General features: G+C 37.0%; 1 protein-coding gene across 1 annotated transcript in view; it reads left to right on the forward strand.

The window, feature by feature from the left end:
* LOC120532664 (solute carrier organic anion transporter family member 4C1-like) overlaps positions 1-22,317 on the forward strand; it is a 98,226-nt gene that overhangs the window by 14,387 nt on the left and 61,522 nt on the right. Inside the window, exons 2-5 of the mRNA XM_039758915.1 lie at positions 14,392-14,655; positions 16,736-16,930; positions 21,363-21,459; positions 21,579-21,700. Coding sequence (XP_039614849.1) covers positions 14,392-14,655; positions 16,736-16,930; positions 21,363-21,459; positions 21,579-21,700 — 678 coding nt within the window. The remainder of the gene's footprint in view (positions 1-14,391; positions 14,656-16,735; positions 16,931-21,362; positions 21,460-21,578; positions 21,701-22,317) is intronic.

The following is a 22,317-nucleotide window of genomic DNA, read 5'->3' on the forward strand; positions in this document are numbered from 1 at the left end:
TAGGGCTCTAGCATGTCTCCTAGTGTCCACAGTAGTAATGATCTTTACTGGTGTGTTCTGAATGAAAATGAAAAATATTTCTTCAGCCTGACAATAAAACATTACAATGCTCAGAAATGTTCTTCATTATCATGGCACTGAAGAGCGTTAACATGTTGCGTGTACGAATTTCTCCATACTCTGTACATGTGACAGTAATACAACAACTACTACCACAACTTCTACTGCTACGTTGGTTGGACAAGCTAATAAGAATTTTACTGTACTATGTACACGTGACATAACTACTACTAGTACTATTACTATTACCGCTACTACAAGGACCTGACTGAGAGCCAGAACTGCTTGCACATTTTGAAGAAAAGAGACAATACATGAATTATACTTCTCTATGTTAAGAAATACTTACTTCTGCAAACTTTACCCTTCACTGTCATAATCTGGTTTCATAATTATGTTTTTATGAGTTTATTTTCACCTGTTCTCAGTCTTTCTTTTTCAGTTAAGTTTTTTTATCAGCTGTGTCCTGCTTTCAGTTTTTTTGAATTCTGTTAATTTAAGGGTCCCAAAAATATTTTATGTCTACCGTAACACCATATTTATTTCTCACAGTTGCCACCATTTCTGTTGTAGCAGTTGCTATGTAGTTGATGTGAGTGATGTCCAGGGTCGCACTGTGCATGTCATACGGGTGGAGGTGTATAAAGATCAGAATAACAAACGGTAGATGGAATAACAAATTTTCCCTTTTTGGTGTGCGCATTCTTGTTTGATTTTCTGGTTTAATAGAATTCTTGCTCTGTTCTATGACTTTGATTTGTGTTTACAAACCTCAGATTTGGGGACTCGATAGGACAGACTTCTGGTTAAAGAACCTAGGCTTGGCTTTTGATAAAATTTAATCTTCTGGTGGCACAATCTTTTGTCAGAAAGTCCTTTGTCAGTTTAAATGGCGACCTCTAATGGCAGAATATTAGAAACAATTAAGAGAACTTATTTCCGGGTGAAAGTGCAGGCTTCGTAATTGTTGAGAATAGTTTGTAATTTTCTCATATCACTTGAGCCATTAATGCTGTGCATCCTTGCGGAAAAATGACAGCAACAAGAATTAAAGTACTTTCTGAGTTCAGATTGCATTTGAAGTGATTCCTTACTTCGAAGTTTGGAAAGGGGAGTTTACAAGAGCAAAGCTGTGCAACTGTGGACTTAATAGCGGCACCTCCCGTGGCCAGACATCTGATTGTGTCTACTGTCATTTGGACTTTTATCTCACCCGTATTTTTTTACACCAGCCTGTTGTACCGAGGCCAACCCTCACTTATACTGACAAGAACTCTGATTAGCTTCCAATTCAGGCACGCACCTTACTCACTTCTTTCACAATTTTAAACACGTTATTCTTATCACCTCCTAATCTCCACTTGTTTAAACAAAAAGAATCCATTTCTTTAGTCTTTCTTGATAGCTCATGCCTAGTAGTGCTGGAATCAGTGTAGTATCTCTTCTGTGGACAATTCCGTAGTGCACCGATATGCCTGTCTAAACATCGTGTTGTAACGAAATAACAGTCTAACTTGTCTTCTTCTTAGTAATGCCAATGTTATATATTTATTGCATTAATAAAATTCTGTTTATCTGAATTAATTCTACAATGTAACACCTATTATAAAAGGTTTGTCATGGCCTGTTCTAAGTTCCCTACTCACTGTCTCTATAGTATGTAGTGATATGTGTAGCTACAAAGAAAATGCATAATTTTTGCTATTTTGCAACTCATAGTCAATGCCATAGGTTTAAGGAAACTTTCAGGAAAGAAAATGTAAAAATGAGCAAAATGATTCTTAAAATTGAATGGCCTCACTCTTATATTAATACCTCAATTCATATTGACGGGTTAATGTTTTAACAGAAAAAAACAGAAAACAGACAAAGGCAGAAAAACAGTAACCTTACCCAGGTTTGATTCTCACCTTGTGTAGTGTAATGAAAGGTATGGGTCTGGTGCTCCTCAACCCTAAAAGGATATGTGGGTGAGTAATTGAGCTAATGGATAGGGTAGGCGGGGATCCTTTTCTTTGTAGGACAGTCCAATATAGCAGGCCAGTCTCGGTTATTCTTAAAATATCTTAAAATTTATTCTCAGTTTAGGAAATGACTCATTTCTCATTACATTAACTTATGCAGATGTTGCACTCTGTGTCTTGAAAGCTTTACACCAATGTTACTCAAAACAGTAGAGATCTAAAGACTACAACATATTTTAATTGACAAGCATGTGTACGTCAATGTCCAGACAAGCCCAAGAGCTTATTTTTGTCAGGATTTTGTGTTTTTCCCCATTCAGAATTGATAATTGTACATTTTAGCAGTATTGTATTAGTTTAGTAGTCATGAATTTTTAACATTACTTCATCGTGCTACTATTTTTGTGTTTACATTCCTTTTATGGTCTGTCATTTTTTGTTTCTCTTGCATGGCAGCAGCTTTATTTATTGTTATTAATGGTAGGAGCGAGAAGCAGCTTTCTCTGACCTGTGTTCCTGTATTTTCTTAGATATCTCTCCCACTTTTGCTGTACCTCTGATTGTCTCACTTCTTATTCTGTCCTTTTATGTAACTCCACACATCCATCTCAACCTACTCATTTCTACCACATTCATCTTCTTCTCCTGCACTCACTTTGCTATCCCTGTCTAACCTCCATACATCATTGCTGCTCTTACCATTGTCTTAAAAACCTTACCTTTAATTAACCTTCACCTCAATTCTTCAATCACACAATGCTCCTGATACCTTCTTCCAATTGTTCCATCCATACTGCACTTTGTGGGTTATCTCTTCATCTAATTATCTATCCTGGGCTACAACTGATCCTGGGTATTTAAATTTCTCCACTCTTTTCAATAGCAATCTCTTGCTCCATTGTTCCACATTCTCAAATGACTGCAATTGATTTAAAACTTCCTCCCTCATCCTTTTCCTAAGCCCTTCTTTGATTAATCAGAGCCAATTTACCCTTGGTGCTGTTTGTTCTGGTTTTATACCAAGAATAAGGAATGATGAGGTAAAGGAATAACTGAAAAGAATGAAAAATGAAAAGGCAACAGGACTGAATGAAGTACCAGTGGAAGTGTGGAAACATTTAGGGGAAGAGGGAGAAGATGTGTTGTAGGATCTAATGCAGAATAACAACATTTATTTATATAGCACGTTTTCATACAGATGATGCTTTACAAGATGAAGAAAGAAAAAATAAAAAATATAAAAATTAGGCAATACTAATTAACAACAAATAAAGTAAGGTCCGATGGCCAGGGAGGACAAAAAAAAAAAAACTCCAGAGGGCTGGAGAAAAAAAATCTGCAGGGGTTCCAAGGCCACGAGACCACCCAGCCCCCTCTTGGCATTCTACCTAACATCAATGATCTCAATCAGTCCTCATGGTTTTCAGGCTTCACATGGAAGTACTTGATAATGATGGTCATGTGGACCTCTGGCCTTTAATCCATCAATGTAGGGACTGCACAGTGTTTTGATCAGGTGGTGGTGGCTCAGATCACCACCACAGAAAAACAGACAAAGAACAGCAGAGAAAGTAGGGGTTAGTATTGATTCGGAGCCACCATGAATGATAATAATAATTAAATGCTTATACAGAATATCAGAGTTAAAGTAAAATGAAGCTATGAGAAAGCCATGTGTTTTTAGACGTTTTTTAAAGTGCTCCGCCATAATTAGCTTGCCGAATTTCTATCGGCAAGCTATTCCAGATTTTAGGTGCATAACATCAGAAGGCTGCCTCACCATTTCTTTTAAGTTAAGCTCTTGGAATTATAAGCAGACACTTATTTGAAGATCTAAGGTTACGATTTGGAGTGTAAGGTATAAGACATTCTGAAATATAGGATAGAACAAGATTATTTAAGGCTTTGTAAACCATAAGCAGTATTTTAAAGTCAATTCTATATGTTACGGGTAACCAACGTAGTGACATCAAAACTAGAGAGCTGTGCTCGGATTTTCTTTTCCTAGTTAAGATTCTGGCAGCTGCATTCTGCACTCGTTAAAATCGATTTACGTCTTTTTTGGGTAGTCCTGAGAGGAGTGCGTTACAGTAATCTAGTCGACTGAAAACAAAAGCGTGAACTAATTTCTCAGCATCTTGCAAAGTTATAAGGGGTTTAATTTTTTATATATTTCTTAAGTGAAAAAATGCTGTTCTACTAATCTGATTAATATGTGATTTAAAATTTAGGTCAATAAAGTCAATAATTACCCCTAAATGTTTTACCTCTGCCTTAACTTTTAAGCCTGATGGATCAAGTTTATTTCTAATACCATTTTTGTCAATCACTAAGATTTCCGATTTCTCCTTATTTAGTTTGAGAAAATCTGTGAAGATCTGTGAACAGGAGAGAATACCAGAGGAGTGGAGGAACAGTGTAACTTTACCCATTTGTAAGAAAAAGGCAGTGAGAAGTCAAGCAAAATGACTTGGCTAACTAAAAAGCTTACAATAGGCAACTCAGGCCCCTTCTTCAGGCAAGATGTAACTGATTACATGTGGTCTCATAAAAGGGTCCAGATAAAATAAAGGTATAACAGTGCTTTTTGGAAATGTAACATGGTTAAGCAAAATCCACAATGTGACAAAAAATGTACTCTTAGACAAAAGGAATAATCTAGTTAGGCAATGAAATTGTTATTCAAAGCAGTTGAGAGAGAAAATAGAAATGCTGTAGCTGCGGTGTTGGTGAGGTCCTGCTTTTGCTATAGCTGCTCATATTTAAACTTTGTACGCACTGATGAAGGCTTCCTTCCATCAGCCCGAGAGTACACCTCCTGTCTGATATGAACTGTAGTCACAGCATCGGCACTACCTCAAAGTTGCAGATGAAATGAAAGTATAGGAGGAAAAAAGGTTATTATACACTAAACACCATTCTTCCTGGTGTGAATTTCACTTGTCACAAAATGCCACAGTTTACCAACTCTTTTTGTGAAGCAAAGTTTTAAGTTTTGCTGCAAATTAACTTTCACTGGCTTGACAGTAAAAATAGGCTAAAAGTATACCAGGCCAGGGTGGCTTGCGTGGTCCTGCAGTCTATGGTGTATAAATGTAATATTCTGTGTATCTACTGTATACTGTGTAAAGCTAAAAGCTGAAGAAGGTTAGACTGGGGGGAAAAATGGAGCTGAAAGCAGTCAGTCTGCCTGGTACTCTGCAAAGAAGATAATCTTATTATTCACAGGGCATTCACAATTTACACAAACTATATTTTAAACGTTCCATCATATCAGAGACTTTTTTTAAAACTTTTTTTTTTTTTTTGCCACATTTCTGGAATTTGTCTTTAATTATTATCCTCTATATTACAGCACAGAGAAAAAAGAATACATCAAATTTAAAGCAGTACAAGAGAGGCACAAAGGGGAATTGAATTTAAAAGCAAAAGTGTGAAAAGATAGCTGATCAACAGGCTAGTAAAATATCAGGAACTCATTAGAGAGCACTTTTGGATCTTATGTAGTTCTGAGCTTTGCACGAATGCACTACTGAATTCTACATGAATACTTTCAAGTGAATTGGAAATTAAACATTTATTAAGTCATAAACGACTCCTGTTATGAAACTGAACAAAGCACATTTCATTATTTTTATAATTCTCTTTCGTATACTACAGTATCATGTTTTTTTGGAATATTTTATGAAATTAAGTATTTTCTTACTGAAACTTTACCCTGTGGGTTTTAAAGGCAAATATGACGTGTTTGTAAGGATTGCACTTATAACATTTATACAAAAGATGCATTGAATTGGGCTGTCTATTCTCTGAACCAACATGCTCCATCACAGAATTGCGGAGAGCCAGAGCCAATCCCAACAGCACCAGGTACAAAACAGAATCCAACAGTAGTGAACAGGATATCTGTCCATCACAATACACATTTACTCATCTGCTCAAACTTACAGTCACCAGTTGGTGTAATCTGCATGTCTTTGGGATGGGAGAGAAAAAACCTTTACATGATGAAGAAATATTAATAGTAGCCAACTGAAAAGCTAAGGTAACTTAATTGAACTCAAAATGGCAAACTAATCTTAGTGCATTCCAAAGGAGGTATACATTAGACCGGTGATTCCCTGTGTGGTTGGGGCAATATTATTTATTAGGGAGGCAATTCAAGAGTTTAGGTACGTTAATTTATAAAATGAAAAATCAGGAATTTACTGTTAAAAATGATAGAAAAAAAAATATAATTTTTATTGTTTACAGAGACATTTATACAGTAATCCCTCCTCGATAGATGAAAATCTGCGAAGTAGAAACCATATGTTTGTATGGTTATTTTTATATATTTTAAGCCCTTATAAACTCTCCCACTCTGTTAACATTATTAGAGCCCTCTAGACATGAAGTAACACCCTTTAGTCAAAAGTTTAAACTGTCCTCCATGACAAGACAGAGATGACAGTTCTTTCTCACAATTAAAAGAATGCAAATATATCTTCCTCTTCAAAGAATGCGTGTCAGGAGCAGAGAATGTCAGAGAGAGAGAGCGAGATAAAAGCAAACAATCAAAAAATCAATACGTGCTTTTGGGCTTTTAAGTATGCCAAAGCACCGTGATAAAGCGCCATTTTGTAGAGGTGTGTCCGTATCCTCTAGGCAAACAGCCTCTGTGCAAACAGCCCCAGTGCTCATACCCACTCCGTCAGGCGCAGAGAATGTCAGAGACAGAGAAAAGCAAACAAACAAGCACCGCGCGGGAAGCATATCTTATATCATTGAGGAGTTTTAGTTAATATGTAATACATGCTCTGATTGGGTAGCTTTTAAGCCATCCGCCAATAGCGTCCCTTGTATGAAATCAACTGGGCAAACAAACTGAGGAAGTATGTAACATAAATTAAAAGACCCATTGTCTGCAGAAATCCGCGAACCAGCGAAAAATCCGTGATATATATTTAGATATGCTTACATTTAAAATCCGTGATGGAGTAAAGCTGCGAAAGTCGAAGCGCGATATAGCGAAGGATCACTGTATATTTATATAAACATAGAAGGGATGGCAAAGTACACTTTAATGTATGATTTTACAACCAACTTGGGTTTTTCTACTTTGAAATCGTTTTTACCATTAAAATAATATTAATTGTAATAATGATTATAAAATTTTGCAATATAACAAAAATATAATCAAAATATTACAGAAAAAACTGTCATTAAAGTTATTTTATATTTATGAATATCACGTCTCATATGTTTTCAAAACTGCATTTGCTGTATTTTCATATTACTTTATATTATATTTTTTTTAACAATTTATTATTGATTTCTTTGTCAGTACTTAAACTATCCTTTCCCTCTTTTGTTTCCGTGTTCTTTTGAAGCTTGTTTAGACCAAATTAATGACATTATGGGCTTCCTCCATGTGAGTAGGAGTTCACTTTTTGAATAGGTAATAATAAGAATAAGGTATATGTTACAGTGGGGGACATCTTGATTTTAGAGTGGCCTAGGTGGGGTATGGCCAATAAAAGGTTGGGAACCACTGCATTAGACTTTTGCGCTTAGAAAAATTGGATATAAGCTTAAAGAAATGTGAAACTAAATAAATCAAACCTGTTGTGGTTTCATATTATACTACTAGTGGACTGCAATAAAAATCATAAAAAGTTCATTTTAATTGTGTGATATATGCCAAAAACAAAAGACATTCATTTCAAATTGCTGTGCTAATGTTGTAAAGCATTTATTAAGTACACTCGGTCGCTCCCCCTAGTGGTAACAACATAAAGTAACTACTAAGACCCAAACCCCAGCCAGAATACTACAGCCATAAGCCCCCAGTTCACAGCAATCTAATTCTTTCCTTTTTCTTTCACTTTTCTCCTCCACTCCTCCCTGGCGAGTGTTGGCCAGCTCCTCTCCCAACTGTGACTCACCTGGGTGAGGTAAAATGGCTCCTTTCATGTCAGACCCGGGAGTACTTCTGATGTACCAACATTACAACCAGGAAGCACTTCTGGCTCACGTGGAACCTTCTTAATTGTATGAAGTTATTTCTTGCTCAGAAGTTGCAAGGTGAAATTTAAAGAGAAGTGCACGTAGAATATTGGCTGAGCAAACAATGTCCACTTTTGTGAAACAAATCAATATCAGTTTTTCTAATATCTCGGTAAATCAGCAGCTGAAACAGCACAGATATTAACAACAGGCACACAGTGACCAAGCAGTCAAACTAAATAAAGCAAATGAAAATCTGCACTTGCAGGAGAGCTGCATTAATAATAGACTTCAGCGACACTGTAAAACAGATTCAACCAAAGCCTTATGATTTCAAATTATGGGTTAATTAAAAATGTAATAAGATGCTATTGTATTTTGGTGTTCTACTAGTATGTATATTTTAATAGGCTACATATTACACAGCCTACCTTACTGCTCAGGCTGCTCCCTTTTATTATTTAATGTCTTGTAGAAGTACAAATAAAAATACACCACTCTGACATGCTTGTGTTTCTCTTCCTCTGCTTTTACAATCATGCTCGAATCACAAAGGGGGCCAACTGTTCTGACGATTGTGTTTGAATCATTGCAAAGACACTCATATAAGAAAAAGTGAGTTGTGGCACAACCATTTTTGAGAAACACTGCACTAGAAAGCTCCTGTAGTGTCTTTCACAGAGCTCCTCCTGGTGACGCAGGTATACTTACAGTCCTGAACCCCCCAAAAATATGACATGAAAGGCGTCAGGGGACCCAGAATAGTCCATGAATAGGTCAATAAGTCTCCCTGTTGCCAAATGACACCTCCAGAACAGTTCCTTCATTTGCAGTGCTGTTATTCCTTTCGCATCATACTGTGTTAGTGTTGGAGATCACTACCCAAGTCTGCCATTTGTAAGATCATGTCTTCACATTCCATGTCATATTGAACAAGACTTGAGACAAAGAATTGCTAATGGTGAAATGTATAACCATGATCATACAAGAACATGGTTCCTAATAATTTGCTAATTCAAAAAAATGAATTAATTCAGTTTTAGTGTCAATAAAAGAAGTATCTGACCCCCAGTGATGTCCTCTTGGTCTTTTGGGCACATTTATTTATATATTCAGGAAATCTGTCTTGATGGATTCTTTCTGGTTAGCTCACACAATGTTTTATTTTTACTTGACACGTACAATATATATGGATACTATTGTTGTATCAAATGTCTACTATCACCTACTGTAAGTCAAAGTTCCCTAACAAATAAATTTACAACCTGAATACATATATAATTTTATAATGTAAATCATCTGTAGCTCTCCATAGCTAAAAGGTTAAAAGCTCATGATATACACAACTTGCTTGCAAGAATTCTAGTGACTGGTCTGCTGGTCTCTTTTTTCCTTTACAGTTTTCAGCAACTCTGTGCTGTCTTGTCTCAGACAGATTTCCTCCATGGGGTTCAGATTCATGTTTTATGTCTCTTTTGTTCATTTTTTATTCCTGTTGGTTATGTGCATCATTCTTTGTTTTTGGTTTTGTCTATTTATACAAGCCGCCATTGTTTTATGTTCCATATGTTCTGTGGGTGGTACCCCAAGAGGTGGGGCCACTTGCCAATCATATTGAGGAACTGCCCGCCACTCTATAAATCCATAGGGCTGTTTATGGTGAATGTGCTCTGGAGCTGGGAGTTCTTGTGCTTTTGTAAATACTTTATGCATTTTTAGATTTGTTTGTCCTTCTGCTCTGTGTTTTGACTTTGCAATCAGATTCTGTATTAGGACTCTGTTCAGATTGGATTGTCTCCTTGTTACAGACAATTCCATTTTGCCTTTGTGCTCCACAGAGATTCATTGTGATTGGAATACTTTTATTTGACAAAGATTTGGTGCTTGTCTTTATTACTAGCTGAAGTTTGACAGTGATATCTCATTCTAGAGGGCATTAGTAGAGGGGTTTGTGACTTTGCTTTGAAAGTCTTTATTTCCTGGGATTTCCAGTCCACCTCAACTGCTTGATCTTGAGTGGAAGATATGTTATTTGAGTTCTTTGACACTGCTTTGCCAGTGAGTTGGAATGTGGCAAGCCCCTAGAGTGGGAATAATTGGACCAGAAGATGGCCGTATGCATATAACACTCTAGTTGTCAATTTCAACAGTCAAAATTCACAAAACTAAAACACTAAACTAGTACGATGATCAAATCCAAAACCATAAAACCACAAACTATTATGAAATGGAGTTTCCTCCAAGACAGAATAGGTATGAGACCTCCTAAACAAGCCAGGGAGCAGGCTGGAATCCTACCTGGTCTGCACAACAGAGGCACACCTGAGCCTTAGGCTGCTTCCTAGCTTCAACTGGAACAAGCCCAAAAATGGGGAACTACCAAAACAACTATTGGTATCACAACAAAAAAAAAAAAATCTTACAATCATAAACCATCAGCTATTATTAAAGAGCAAAAAATTATCTTTATAAATAAATTAATTATAAATAGCAAAATAGCACAAATAGCAAAAGACCAAAACAAATTGATCCCTATATGATATCCAAAAATCAGAATCCTTAAGACCTTAAGAAAAATAATTAGAAATTCAGAAAATCCGATACAGATGACACAATACTCACTGAAACTCCAGCAAATAATCGATTTCCACTACCTGAGCCTCCTCAGCCTATTTAAACAGACTGAGGGAAGGCTGAGAAATGGTGATATCAGGGTGGCCCTGCCTCCTGGGGCACCAACCACAAAAAACAGAGAGCATAAGAATATTTAAAGAGGTGATGCATAATTAACTAATAATCAACAATATTAATGGAAATAATAAAAACATGAAAAAGAATAATACAAAAACAACAATAAAACATAAAATTCACAAAACTTTGAACAAATACATAACCATTAACAAAGTCAAAATACCAAAAGTCAGATAAAGAACTTGAATGTTTTAGCCTCAGCAAATGGAAACTAATGACATAAGTTGATCAGAAGTCTGATAAGCAATAGAGGACCATGAAGTCCATCAAGCTCATTTGGGTTGCCAATTTTAAAGAATTACATTTGTTCTCCATGCAGCCTTCTATGCTATAACTTAAAAAGTTTAATTATATAAGCAATCCATTTAATGTGCAATAAATTAGTGTAATGTGCAGTTGAGTGTTTTGTGTGGTTAATTTCATTTTCATTTGCTTTGGTGTATTGCATTTAGTGCTTTTGTCCCTTAGGGCATTTATATTTTTAAGCATACCATCAGTTAATTTTAGACTTTGTAGAAACAAATTCATATGAAACATTTTCTTAGTAGCATCATATTGTGAAATCCCAAACTTTACTGCATTGCAGAAAAAACAAGTAATTCTGGTGGTTACTAATTTTACTTTTAAAGTAATGTTCTGTTATACTTCTGTTCCTAGTTTCTTAAGAAAATAGCTACCAAGAACACTTAGAAGATTATTTGCCTGAAGCCATTTTCAAATTGAGCTATTTTGGCTGAATGCATGAGCGTTTACCAAGGGGGCTGTCATTCATTCAGATTTTTATATTTTTAACCTTATGAACTTTTCCATCTGGGGAAATTCTAGATTGAAATGCCTATCAATTATGTGACTATATTGGCTCATGACCTTTTCATTTTCACAGACTGTGACAAGGTACACCTTTCCATGTCACTCATGCTGTTTAACCCTATTAGAACCACACTTTTTAAAACAGATGTCTCTAAGCATAAATATGTTTCAACTCAAACTGAAAAAAATGGTATGAATCAGTTTTAAAACAAGCAAGTATCACACCAGAACAAATATTCAGAATAGATAGTTTTACAGGATTTCCTTTCCTTTCCTTATGACTTAGCTTTTGTTAAATTTCATTACAAAACACAATTGTACAGAAAAATCTGTTCTTTTGAAAAAGTTATGTTGTCACTTAGCTGTTCTATCTTTCCTTTTGAACTACCAAGCAGCTTGTATCACACGTTTCACCCTTTGGTAATGCATCTGCGGTTACCAAAACTCTACAGGTCATCAACCCCTACCTCCAAGTTGGGGTTTATGTGTTGGTGCTTCGTAATGTTTGATACTTCACGGGGGTCCAGCACCCACCCACCCCATTCTCCATCACTTGTTATTCGTGTGAGAGTGCTTCACAGTGCTTGATACTTCTCACCAGGAGGTCAACTGAGTGAAACAGATAACCAAGATGAAAGCCAATCTGTATCTAAGGCCAGGGATATACTTAATGCTACATGATGCCTGAGCTTCAGGACGCTGCTGCTATGCAAGCGGTGTACTGACCTTACTTGTGCACGTAATTCAAATAAATCTGGAGGACTACATCAGGTGGCAGTGCGAGAAATTATCACAGTGAGAAAACAACATCCGGTTCGACTGTGTTGTAAATTTAGGGAAAAAAGTTAAAAATAAAAATTCTTTGTATTTGAATGCTGTTCTGTTGCAAAGATGCAAAAAAACCAACAAAAAACACGGCAAAAGAGAAACAGAAGATGGTATGTGAGACCTTTAAATATATTGTGTAATTACAATGAGGAATATGCAATGCTGTAATGCGTATTTGAGAAATGGATGAAGAAAAGCACCATTAAGACATTTGTATGTCAGTATTTTATTTTGCTGATTGGTTTCACCGCATTGAACTATTCATCAAACATCGGAGCACACACATTCATCCTGTTGGAGCTACAAGCCTGCCGTCACATATTAATAGGAAACAACAATGCTGATGTCACATACAGTACCAAAACTTGAACACACACGCCACTCATAGTTTTTACTGCTTTCATTTCTATGATGTGCTCAGAGGATGCGTCAAAAGAATGCTTGGAACGTGCGGCAGCCATGATGTGTGTGCGTAAGCATTCCGAGCATCAAGTATAAACTGGCCTTAAGAGTGCCGATAATCAAAAGCAAAAAAGGCGCTTTTGCTATCCACTGAGTTTTGCATGTTCTTTGAGCTTCGCCAAAGTTTCTCTTTCCATTTCAAAACGTGATCTAGTCTCTTTTTTCCTGTTCAGAACACTGCCCCCATTCTGTTGTCCATCCACCCAGTTCATGTGGCCTGTCAATTACTTTTTCTGCATCCTTCATTTGCATAAAATAGACTCTCAGCATAGCACAGAACATGTAAGTTTGAATAATATTAATAAACACCAACAAATGAAAAAATTATTGCAAAATAAAAAAAAAAAACTGTTGGCACTTTTTTCTATTACATTATTGCAATTTTGTTATTTTGGGGTATTTAGTTTATTATTAGTTACCCCTAATGTCTGCAATATCAAAATGTCCTTTCTTAGCAGATAACCATTACCTTAAATGTACCATCCTGCAAAATTTCAACTTTTTAACTAAATGGGTAATAGTGTTGTTTTTGTTGATGATTCAGAGAGTGAGTCAGCTTAGTATTTTTATGTATATATCCGTCCCTCCATCCATCCTCTTCTGCTTATCCGAGACCGGGTCGCGGGGGCAGAAGCTTGAGCAGAGATGCCCAGACTTCCCTATCCCCAGCAACTTCTACTAGTTCTTCCAGGGGAATCCCAAGGCCAGCCAAGAGACATAGTCCCTCCAGCGTGTCCTGGGTCTTCTCCGGGGCCTCCTCCCGATTAAACAAGCCCGGAACACCTCACCAGGTAGGCGTCCAGGAGGCATCCTGATCAGATACTCGAGCCACCTCAACTGACTCCGCTCAATGCAGAGGAGCAGTGGCTCTACTCTGAGCTCCTCCCGGGTGACCGAGCTTCTCACCCTAGGTATCCCTGGACCTGTAGTCTCGAAAAGCAACCCTGTAGGGGATAGGATTTTATATATATATAATATACAGTATATATATATATATATATATATATATATATATATATATATATATATATATATATATATATATATATATATATATATATATATATATAGATAAGCCTCAAGAATGAACTGTTTTGAATTTGCCATTTAACAGTGTGTCATAATGTTTTTGTAACATTCCCAAATCAGCTGGTACTTTCTGAACTGTATATACATAAAAATGCTGAAAGCACAAAAGGTTGAACCTTCAAATAATTTTGTAATTTACTTATTAAGAAAGTAAACTCACAACTTTTAATGTAAACCTCAAAATGCTGAGAAACTGTGGTGCCCCGTCCAGGGCTTGTGCCTGATTTGCCTCCAAAGCTTTCTGGGATAGCCTCCAGTTTCCTCACAGCCCTGCTCTGGAAAACCAGTTTTTGAAGACGGATGGATGGAAGGACATAGAGGTATTATGTTGCAATGTTAGCTTAAAAAGTGTACATTTCATATGATATGAAGATAAAGAACTATATTGTTTTGTCAAAAACGGGGTTTCATGCAATTAACTGGAAATATTCTTTTACAGGAATGCTAGTAAATGGCCTTGTCAATATCAGCATTTCTACAATTGAAAAAAGATATGACCTGCGCAGTTCTTTGACTGGACTTATCTCCTCCAGCTATGATATTTCTTTCTGCATTTTATGCCTATTTGTGTCCTTTCATGGTCAACGGGGACACAAGCCAAGATGGATGACATTTTCTGCTTTCATGCTTGGACTTGGATCATTGGTGTTCTCCTTTCCTCATTACATCAGCGATGTCTATTCTTATGACTCCAAGAAAAGAGGTAATGCTTTTAACTTCTGAATTATTTATATGATGTATAGCTGCATAATCCAATTATCATGTAGAGTACAAAGTTTTCTACTTCTGTATATTGTGAATGACCAGCATCCCGAATGGATTGGAGAGTGTTGCCTTAACTGGCTGGAAGTCCATATTGTATGAAGAGTGTAATGGAAGAAGTAACCCGGCCAGGATGGCTAATGATTCCTTCCCAAATCTGGGAAGTTAAGGTGTAGTGAATGGTCTGGGACAGTTTATCCCACAACACAAGAGGTGGCAGTGCTTCTCCATTCAACTCCCAGTTTGGACACCCACAGGGTATCATGGGACCTGTAGTCTCGAAAAGCAACCCTGTTGGGGATAGGGTTAGTGTACCACCAGTGTGTATTGCCAAAAGAAGCTCCCCCTATTTTGAGGAGATCTGCCTGACCAGGAAGTTCTTCCTGCGGGCTATGCCCTTACACTAGAAGTACTCCCGGGTCTTGCATAAAAGATAAAAAAATAATTAATTGTAATTACCTCAATAAGTAAGAACTTGGAAAAAAATGATTTCATGTTTAATGGAAACGCCAAAGATGATAGCTGTTTTAATGAAGATACACAGAAGTGAAATCAGCTCTTCAGGCATGGATGAACCATAACCTTAATTCAGCCTGTTGTATGTTGTGCCAAGGATCTCTTTCAGTACGGTGCAAGTGTTAATTTCATCACGTCTTTGCTCTTTGCAGCACAATCAGCCTTTTTGTACTCCATAGAAACGACACTGCAGCACAGTCCTTGTTACATGTCCTGCAGCTCCCTTTCTAAACCCATGCTATGTTTATATTAATGAGGAGAACTGTACTCTTCCCATGTTAACAATTAGTTCAAATATAATTTAGCTGCAGGTTAATATACTCAGTTCTTCTTTCCTTTACAATAATAATCTGGAGATAATATTAGTTCAGTCAATTCAGTCTTATATATATACTGTCAGGGGTCGAAAGAGGGGGGAGACCTCAAGAAAAGTGGAGCGATCAACCTGGCTGCCATGTTTAATGCCAAAGTCTAAACAAAAGAAATCAAATAAGTGCTCAGTGGCACAAGAATGGAAAACAGACTCATTAGCCTGCAAGCTTGTCTGTTGTAAAGGCTCTATTAAGCTGTTTAAGATCGGGGATGTCTGACATGTAACAGGTCTGCCTCTCATCTGATGCCATTCTTTCCGGGTATGCCGGTACTTATAGTTCTTGATTGGAAGTTTCAGAGAGGGTCGTGGGCAGGGCTCAGTTGCCTTCACTGGGTGTTTTCTCTGCACTGCAGAGGGAAAAAGAGATAATAAAGTTAGCGGCAAAACCCCCTGTCACTCAAAGGTGGTGTTGCAGACATCAGCAGAGTTTGATGGGTGATCCTCAGATGCCCATGTGTGACAGTATATACTGTATGCACACACCTACGTGTGTGTGTGTGTGTGTTTGTGTCTGAGTAAAAGAGGAAAATACACAAAATATACAAGTTGGTATAACTGCTCTGAAGGCAGAATTGAAAAAGTAAACTACTTTGTAGTTAAAGTAGCAATGTTTTTATGCTATACAATAGATTAGCTCACAGATTCACCAGTGCTTTTCAATGTAAGATTCTGAAATTTGAAAACTTTGTACAGCACAAAATGTTTGAGATATCCCAATGAAAACTGAAGAGTTTTGATAAAATTATTTTAAGATAAGTGTGCCATATTCAAAATCGGCCGACAGGGGGCTGAGATGTTTCATGCACACTGACATGGCTGTTACAATAGGTGCTTCTTGCATTACATAAAAATACACCTAAAAGTGAAAAACAGGAAAAGGCCTCTCCCCAGATACATTTCCATACAGAATGCTCCACGTAATAAGCAAAATGGGAATGTGGTGGGGAGACTTGTTATTTGCTTGTAAGTTTGTATAGTTAGTTTCTGACAATAATTGGTAAAATTCGAAACATTTACTCAAAGTGCAGCACAATTAAATCCCAGTTTAATATGCAGAACATATACATAAAGTATTAAAAATTTGGGAAAATGTCTTGAGGAATATTACAATAATCTTCGCCCTCTTATTTAGATATATGCAGCATTTCTGGAAGTCATGATAACAACGATGAATGCAGCAACTCAAAGTCCTCCCTTTCTTTGGGATATCTCTTCATCTTTATACTGGGACAGCTTATTATGGGTGCTGGAGGGACGGCCATGTACACACTGGGGACAGCCTTTATTGATGAAAGTGTCCCTTCAGAAAAATCTTCACTTTACTTAGGTAAGTATGGAAATCATCTGTACAGACACTTTATTAAGCTAGTTGTTTAGATCCTGAAAATGAAATGTTTTCATTATGATTCAAATTTGATATTTATTTTTGGAGATTATATCCTGAATTTACAGCATATAGTTAAAACTACTTCATATAAGCATCAAATATAGGAAATAAATATAGAGTACTCCTGTAAATACTTCATGATCTGTACTGTATTTGCAACTTGCTCTTGTAGGAGCATAAAGAGTATTCTGTACAATATAGAAAAGAAGTGTTCTGGAATAAATAAAATAAAAAAAATAATAAAAAAATCAGTAAATTACTCATCAAAATAAATTTATTTGAAAGTCATGAAGGTGCAGGTTGATTCATTTGCACCTTAGTTTCTTCTTTTATTGACAAACAGAGGTCCCACAATACACGCACTCTCACACAGGTCCGCTGCCAATCCAATCTAACATGCTTGTCTTTGGGGTGTAAGAAAGAAATGGAGTGCTCGTCTTTCATTTGAAAATTCCATAGGTGAAAACAACATTTTCTTTTTATTCATTGTTCTCTCTCCAATTTGATAAAGCAAACAAATCGCAAGCTGAAAATATCTTATGAATCACAAAAATCATTTAGAAATGGCAGTTGTTACTATTTAGAGTCAACAAAAGTTATCAGATCTGCATGAAAAAGCTTAATACATAATGGCCAGTGATTAGTTCCACATGTTAAGTACTGTGTAGGACTACCTTTTGCCTCTAGAACAATCTGAAACCATCAAAGCAAGGACTCAACACGGCACTAGAAACATTCCTTAGGGTTTTTTTTTGTCAATGCAGATTCAATAGAATAATGCAGCCCCCCCAATTGTTTAACCACAATCATGCTATGAACCTCCTGTCCCACCTCATACCAAAGGTGCTCCATTGGATTGAAATCTGGGGACTGGACAGGCCACTGAAGTAAAGTGAAGTCATTGACATACAGTGGTATGAAAAACTATTTGCCCCCTTCCTGATTTCTTATTCTTTTGCATGTTTGTCACACAAAATGTTTCTGATCATCAAACACATTTAACCATCAGTCAAATATAACACAAGTAAACACAAAATGCAGTTTTTAAATGATGGTTTTTATTATTTAGGGAGAAAAAAAATCCAAACCTACATGGCCCTGTGTGAAAAAGTAATTGCCCCCTGAAACTAATAACTGGTTGGGCCACCCTTAGCAGCAATAACTGCAATCAAGCGTTATGCGATAACTTGCAATGAGTCTTTTACGGTGCTCTGGAGGAATTTTGGCCCACTCATCTTTGCAGAATTGTTGTAATTCAGCTTTATTTGAGGGTTTTCTAGCATGAAGAGCCTTTTAAGGTCATGCCATAGCATCTCAATTGGATTCAGGTCAGGACTTTAACTAGGCCACTCCAAAGTCTTCATTTTGTTTTTCTTCAGCCATTCAGAGGTGGATTTGCTGGTGTGTTTTGGGTCATTGTCCTGTTGCAGCACCCAAGATCGCTTCAGCTTGAGTTGACAAACAGATGGCCGGACATTCTCCTTCAGGATTTTTGGTAGACAGTAGAATTCATGGTTCCATCTATCACAGCAAGCCTTCCAGGTCCTGAAGCAGCAAAACAACCCCAGACCATCACACTACCACCACCATATTTTACTGTTGGTATGATGTTCTTTTTCTGAAATGCTGTGTTCCTTTTACGCCAGATGTAACGGGACATTTGCCTTCCAAAAAGTTCAACTTTTGTCTCATCAGTCCACAAGGTATTTTCCCAAAAGTCTTGGCAATCATTGAGATGTTTCTTAGCAAAATTGAGACGAGCCCTAATGTTCTTTTGCTTAACAGTCGTTTGCGTCTTGGAAATCTGCCATGCAGGCCGTTTTTGCTCAGTCTCTTTCTTATGGTGGAGTCGTGAACACTGACCTTAATTGAGGCAAGTGAGGCCTGCAGTTCTTTAGACGTTGTCCTGGGGTCTTTTGTGACCTCTCGGATGAGTCGTCTCTGCGCCTTGGGGTAATTTTGGTCAGCCGGCCACTCCTGGGAAGGTTCACCACTGTTCCATGTTTTTGCCATTTGTGGATAATGGCTCTCACTGTGGTTCGCTAGAGTCCTAAAGCTTTAGAAATGGCTTTATAACCTTTACCAGACTGATAGATCTCAATGACTTCTGTTCTCATTTGTTCCTGAATTTCTTTGGATCTTGGCATGATGTCTAGCTTTTGAGGTGCTTTTGGTCTACTTCTCTGTGTCAGGCAGCTCCTATTGAAGTGATGTCTTGATTGAAACAGGTGTGGCAGTAATCAGGCCTGGGGGTGGCTGGGGAAATTGAACTCAGGTGTGATACACCACAGTTAGGTTATTTTTGAACAAGGGGGCAATTACTTTTCACACAGGGCCATGTAGGTTTGGATTTTTTCTCCCTAAATAATAAAACCATCATTTAAAAACTGCATTTTGTGTTTACTTGTGTTATATTTGACTAATGGTTAAATGTGTTTGATGATCAGAAACATTTTGTGTGACAAACATGCAAAAGAATAAGAAATCAGGAAGGGGGCAAATACTTTTTCACACCACTGTATTTGTGAAACCACATTGAGATGATTTGTGTTTTGTTACAGGGTACCTTACTGTTGAAAGTATCTATTAGAAAAAAAAAATTATTTATAAAGACCATGAAGGCATTCAAATGAAACCCAACCGGTTTAAGCTCTAATGTGTACCGAGCAATAATTCCCCACACTATTACACTGCCACCACTAGACTGTACTGTTGATACTAGGTAGGACAGATCCATAGGCCCATCTTACAGTCTACACTGTTACTCAGAAATAGAGATCTTTCCAATCTTACACTCTCCTGCTTTGCTGATCATATATACACTGTAGCTGTATCTACCTGATCTTAGCTGATAGAAGTATAGTCTGGTGTGGTCTTCTTCTGCTGCTACTTTCCTTTCTGTTCTGTTCTGATGTTTATGTTTATCGCAGCAGTCTCTGTAAACTTTACAGACTGTAGTACTTGACCATCGTAGGAGGGTGACTGTTTCAATGATGCAGGAGCCTTCTTTTAAGGTCCACTCACAGCGCCATTAAAGCACTTAGAACACATGTCATTCCTGTTCTAATCATGAAGCCATAATTAAACCACTTGGGCATGTCTGCATGCTATACTGTTGGAATCCAGCAATTGGTCTGCAACAAAGTAACAGGCCTTACCATCTTAGAGAGCTTAACTCCAAACTCAAAAGGCAGTCGTGTGGCCTTCATAGGCCCATAAATGGGGCAAAGGAATTTAAAGTTCAGAATGTCCAGAAAGGTAGGCGACAAACAAAACAAAGTCTTTTTTTATATTTAGAGATTTATGAAATGAATTCCAAAATTTAAACAGGAAAAGACTTGCAGGGACAAAAGGAGCAATATAGGTTTTGCCTTAAAAGCTAAAAAATAAAATAAAAAAAAATCCAAATATATGTAAGCCAGGAACAGTACCTTATAATAAATGCAAGGGTCAAAAATCAAGAAATCATAGAATCTAAAAAAAGCATAAGTGAACAGGCAAGAATCAAATAAATGCACACTGCTGCTTCTCCTGATATACTACTGGGTGCAGTTCCACAGCCGCACCATTAAGTGGCCAGAGCATTAAAGTACATCAAAAGTAGAAAATGGCAATAAACGTGTCTTCTGGGTATAAACAGAGCCACTTTACTGGGTACATGGTGTCAACAGGCAAATGAGTGGAGGAGTATGTGAGAAACGTTGGGGGACCAACTGGGTCACCCCGTTTAACGCAAGACTCCAACAAATAAAAACTGAAATAAGCAGTCCGAGGTGCAATAACAGAAAACATAACTGCCTGTGCAGCCTATATGGCTTTTCTGTATTCATGGCTGTATCGAGTTGATCACTTGCTGGGAAGTCCACCATTCAGAATGTCTTCTTGTCAGCTGATGCTGCTCCTTTTGGGGACAACGGTATTTATTGGGGTGGGGTTTTCTGGAGGATTGTGGGTCAGGCTCTGTTGCCCTCACTGGTCATTTTTCTCTTACTGTTGAGGGAAAAATAGAATACATAGCGACAGCGCCCCCTCTCGCCCTGGGGTTGCATTACAAGCGTCAACTGAATCTGATGGGTGACCCTCAGATGCCAATGTGTGACAATGGTTATTACTATATATTGTAAGTATAAACTATTATTTGAAAAACAAAAATCTGTATTTGATAATATATTTAGAATTATGAATTAATTTCAGCATGAATTCACCGGAAAACATTTTTCACTTGCTAGGTTTCTCAGAATCATCTGGGCAAGGACAGATATAAGTTTTCTTATTCTTTTTTTGAGATACTTAAAACAAAGTCTAACAGTGGAAAATATGGATTCTTTGAAAACATTTTTGACAATCTGCATGCATTATTTTTCCTTTCTAGGTATTGCCAATGGTATGGCTGTCCTAGGACCCGCTGTTGGCTATATTGTTGGGGGCCAGTTTCTGCGAATTTACATTGATATCAACAAAAGTGCGGAGTAAGTAATTAATGCAAACTTAAAAATGATATAAAAACAAGTACTGATATTTTAAAAAGGTTCATTAAAATTGGAAAGTGAAAAACTCTGCATTACTTATGTTTGATCATTTGTATTAGAATAGACCTAACTCAAGATGACCCTCGATGGCTTGGTGGATGGTGGATTCCCTTTCTGCTGTTTTGGCCTGTAGCGTGGCTCCTTACTGTACCATTTCTTGGCTTTCCAAAGTATTTACCAGGTACAGTATTTTATTTACAATGTTGATATTTTTTTTACATTGGGTGGAGAGGGGGAAACACTAGAAATGGTTATATAAAACATCATTAATATTACATAAAAATTTGTAACAACATCTCTGAAGAAGTAGAAAGAGAATCTATTCTCATTTTTATTGAAGTGAATAGCTAGTACTGTAATTTACTTTTCACTGAGCAATCTGTAAATATTTTTTCATTTAAATGTATATTATTCATAATTAGCATCATAGTATACATCATTAATTATATCGATTAGCACTGTGGATATAAAAAAAATATTGCATTAACTGTAAGTTCAAGTTCTTTACAAGTTTTTTTGATACTTTAGTGTTTCTAATATGAGCACTGGACAAGTGGTGAAATCTTAACCAACTACACAAGTCTGAAATCATATAGTCCTCCAAGAAAAATTAACTTAGTCGAAAGAGATCAGATGGCCAACTGCAATGGTAACAAAACAATAGCTTAATTATTGACGTTCCAGGACAATTTATGACAAAAAATATAGAGCACAAGTAGAAGTTTACCAAAAAATAGCACAAGGAAAGTAAATTTATGAAAATTATAAAAATAATAATGAAAACTAGGGGGTTTCGCC

This window comes from Polypterus senegalus, chromosome 7 (assembly GCF_016835505.1).
Source record: "Polypterus senegalus isolate Bchr_013 chromosome 7, ASM1683550v1, whole genome shotgun sequence".
In the NCBI taxonomy this organism is placed as follows: Eukaryota; Metazoa; Chordata; class Cladistia; order Polypteriformes; family Polypteridae; genus Polypterus; species Polypterus senegalus.